The 5000-nt window shown below is 33.8% G+C and overlaps 1 protein-coding gene across 1 annotated transcript in view; it reads right to left on the reverse strand.

Moving 5' to 3' along the window:
- mrtfba (myocardin related transcription factor Ba) overlaps positions 1–5000 on the reverse strand; it is a 34365-nt gene that overhangs the window by 1501 nt on the left and 27864 nt on the right. The window contains 1 exon segment of the mRNA XM_055057810.1: positions 1–1910. This exon segment is cut by the window's left edge and continues 1501 nt beyond it. Coding sequence (XP_054913785.1) covers positions 1468–1910 — 443 coding nt within the window. The 3' untranslated portion in view covers positions 1–1467.

Consider the following 5000-nt stretch of genomic DNA (forward strand, 5'->3'; position numbering starts at 1 on the left):
TGCAATTGATCAGATTTTGGGTAAAAGACAGGCTGCTTGTCCTGGCTGGACGGACTCATTTGGACCCATGATGGGACGCCTGGCTCAGACTGACATGCTGTGGGACAGACGCAGGTTGGATGCCAGTGGGAAGGACTCCATCGTGGAGAAGTTGCCAGTTTCGGTTCGGCAGGAAAACCAACAATGATCTGGATCAGGATCTGGATCTGGATCTGGATCAGGATCAGGATCAGGATCAGGATCTGGATCAGGATCTGGATCAGGATCTGGATCTGGATCTGGATCAGGATCAGGATCAGGATCTGGATCTGGATCTGGATCAGGATCAGGATCTGGATCTGGATCAGGATCAGGATCTGTAGTGACCAGAGGAGAACCGGTGGGACGGCCAGCCTGAAGCCTTTGGTCTAAGTCTGAACCGGATCCCTGCGGTTCTGGAGGATCCTCCTGGTTCTGGACCGTCTTTCGGTTCCTGCCGCCGTGTTGTTGTTCTTGCCAATGTCTCCTGATGAACTCTGACCCCTGTGGCTGTCGCTGCCTCGTGTCTGAATGGTTTTAGTTCATCACTTTTAGAAAGTGGAGTAATTATTACTTTAGTTTGATCAGAACAAGACGAGTTTTTGTCTCTTTTGGTTTGAATAAATTAAAGATTCTTGTGTTTTTTTCCTGTTGATCAGGATAAAAAATGTTTTTTCTTCACATTTAAGAACAAAAAGTTTCATTTTGCTTTAGATTGTAAAATATTAACAGAAATGTTTGATGGAAGAACAATTGATCATATTGCATTTTATGCTTCCCTTTATTGTGATTTACTGTCATGACTTTTCCCTCATAATTATATTATTTTTCCACAAGAAAAATAAAAACTTTGAAACACTTCAGATGTGTGTTTTCCTTGCTCTTGACGTTGAACCCGAGGCGTTCTGGCAGGTCAGACACGGTGGTGGCAGCATGATGCCTCTCAGGTCTGGACCCGCTCAGATTGGATCTGGAAAACTGACCGTCCAGAACTTTGATCCCAGAGAAACCGGCTGCAGCTGCAGAGGGCGTGAAAACTTTGGCAGGAAATCCCCCTGCAGGCCACCGTAGCTTTGACTTTCTACTGGTCGCCTCGCAATGAAGCCAACCGGGTCACCAGAACCTGCGGCACCAGAACCTTCTCCGGTTTCTCATCAGCTGCCGTTTTTGGGTCGGCGTCTTTAGAACTACATTCAGTTGGTGAGCGGACCGCCGTGTCTCCATGGGTTTGTTCTGAGGGGAAGCGGCGCCTTTAGTGCATAGTTCTGATCCAGACGGACGAGACGGGCGGTTCTGACGGGACCAAACTGAACCGGACCGGGTGGGAGAACTCAGAAGAACCGGCGGCTCTGTCCGGGTCCAAACCGTATTTACAGGAACCTTCCTCCTCGTCTTCATTTGGTTCCAGTAGAATCCTGCAGCCCGTTTGGGTCGGCGGTTCTGGTCGGGTCAGTCGAAGTGCAGCTGCATGTCATGCGGCTCCAGGAACTCGGCGGGGAACCCGGCGGGCCCCGGGGGGCCGGGGCCGTCCAGCCACTCCATGCTGTCCAGGTTGGAGTCGAACAGCGCCAGGCCCAGCGCCGACCCGGCCGGGTCGGAGAAGGACGGGTCCGTGGTATCCATGGGAACGAACGGGTCGGCCAGCTGGCTCCGCAGCTCCTCCATCAAGCCCCGGGTCCGCGGGTCCGACGCCGTCTCCGCCAGCGTCCGCTCCAAGAAGGCCTCCAGCTGGCCGTCCAGAACCGGCTGGTCCAGAACCGGCGGGCCCAGTTGGACCTGAGGCGGCGAACGGGACAGCGCCGAGCCGACGGGAAGCGTCGTGACGCTCGCCGTCACCGGGAGAGTTTTAGTCAGAGCGCCGGCGGCGTCCTGAGGCAGGAAGGGAGGGATTTCTGAGAGGAGAAGAAGAAACGTCAAGATGGAGACAATCAGATTATTACAATGATCATAATCAGATTATTACAATGATCATAATCAGATTATTACAATGATCATAATCAGATTATTACAATGATCATAATCAGATTATTACAATGATCATAATCAGATTATTACAATGATCATAATCAGATTATTACAATGATCATAATCAGATTATTACAATGATCATAATCAGATTATTACAATGATCATAATCAGATTATTACAATGATCATAATCAGATTATTACAATGATCATAATCAGATTATTACAATGATCATAATCAGATTATTACAATGATCATAATTAGATTATTACAATGATCATAATCAGATTATTACAATGATCATAATCAGATTATTACAATGATCATAATCAGATTATTACAATGATCATAATCAGATTATTACAATGATTATAATCAGATTATTACAATGATCATAATCAGATTATTACAATGATTATAATCAGATTATTACAATGATCATAATCAGATTATTACAATGATCATAATCAGATTATTACAATGATCATAATCAGATTATTACAATGATCATAATCAGATTATTACAATGATCATAATCAGATTATTACAATGATAATAATCAGATTATTACAATGATCATAATCAATTATTACAATGATCATAATCAGATTATTACAATGATCATAATCAGATTATTACAATAATCATAATTAGATTATTACAATAATCATAATCAGATTATTTCAATGATCATAATCAGATTATTACAATGATCATAATCAGATTATTACAATGATCATAATCAGATTATTACAATGATCATAATCATTATTACAATGATCATAATCAGATTATTACAATGATCATAATCAGATTATTACAATGATCATAATCAGATTATTACAATGATCATAATTAGATTATTACAATGATCATAATCAGATTATTACAATGATCATAATCAGATTATTACAATGATCATAATCAGATTATTACAATGATTATAATCAGATTATTACAATGATCATAATCAGATTATTACAATGATCATAATCAGATTATTACAATGATCATAATCAGATTATTACAATGATCATAATCAGATTATTACAATGATCATAATCAGATTATTACAATGATCATAATCAGATTATTACAATGATCATAATCAGATTATTACAATGATCATAATCAGATTATTACAATGATCATAATCAGATTATTACAATGATCATAATCAGATTATTACAATGATCATAATCAGATTATTACAATGATCATAATCAGATTATTACAATGATCATAATCAGATTATTACAATGATCATAATCAGATTATTACAATGATCATAATCAGATTATTACAATGATCATAATCAGATTATTACAATGATCATAATCAGATTATTACAATGATCATAATCAGATTATTACAATGATCATAATCAGATTATTACAATGATCATAATTAGATTATTACAATGATCATAATCAGATTATTACAATGATCATAATTAGATTATTACAATGATCATAATCAGATTATTACAATGATCATAATCAGATTATTACAATGATCATAATCAGATTATTACAATGATCATAATCAGATTATTACAATGATCATAATCAGATTATTACAATGATCATAATTAGATTATTACAATGATCATAATCAGATTATTACAATGATAATAATCAGATTATTACAATGATCATAATCAGATTATTACAATGATTATAATCAGATTATTACAATGATCATAATCAGATTATTACAATGATTATAATCAGATTACTACAATGATCATAATCAGATTACTACAATGATCATAATCAGATTACTACAATGATCATAATCAGATTATTACAATGATCATAATCAGATTATTACAATGATCATAATCAGATTATTACAATGATCATAATCAGATTATTACAATGATCATAATCAGATTATTACAATGATCATAATCAGATTATTACAATGATCATAATCAGATTATTACAATGATCATAATCAGATTATTACAATGATCATAATCAGATTATTACAATGATCATAATCAGATTATTACAATGATCATAATCAGATTATTACAATGATCATAATCAGATTATTACAATAATCATAATCAGATTATTACAATGATCATAATCAGATTATTACAATGATCATAATCAGATTATTACAATGATCATAATCAGATTATTACAATGATCATAATCAGATTATTACAATGATCATAATCAGATTATTACAATGATCATAATCAGATTATTACAATGATCATAATCAGATTATTACAATGATCATAATCAGATTATTACAATGATCATAATCAGATTATTACAATGATCATAATCAGATTATTACAATGATCATAATCAGATTATTACAATGATCATAATCAGATTATTACAATGATCATAATCAGATTATTACAATGATCATAATCAGATTATTACAATGATCATAATCAGATTATTACAATGATCATAATCAGATTATTACAATGATCATAATCAGATTATTACAATGATCATAATCAGATTATTACAATGATCATAATCAGATTATTACAATGATCATAATCAGATTATTACAATGATCATAATCAGATTATTACAATGATCATAATCAGATTATTACAATGATCATAATCAGATTATTACAATGATCATAATCAGATTATTACAATGATCATAATCAGATTATTACAATGATCATAATCAGATTATTACAATGATCATAATCAGATTATTACAATGATCATAATCAATTATTACAATGATCATAATCAGATTATTACAATGATCATAATCAGATTATTACAATGATCATAATCAGATTATTACAATGATCATAATCAGATTATTACAATGATCATAATCAGATTATTACAATGATCATAATCAGATTATTACAATGATCATAATCAGATTATTACAATGATCATAATCAGATTATTACAATGATCATAATCAGATTATTACAATGATAATAATCAGATTATTACAATGATCATAATCAGATTATTACAATGATCATAATCAGATTATTACAATGATCATA

This window comes from Poeciliopsis prolifica, unplaced genomic scaffold (genome assembly GCF_027474105.1).
Source record: "Poeciliopsis prolifica strain line A6 unplaced genomic scaffold, Auburn_PproV2 SCAFFOLD049, whole genome shotgun sequence".
Classification (NCBI taxonomy): domain Eukaryota; kingdom Metazoa; phylum Chordata; class Actinopteri; order Cyprinodontiformes; family Poeciliidae; genus Poeciliopsis; species Poeciliopsis prolifica.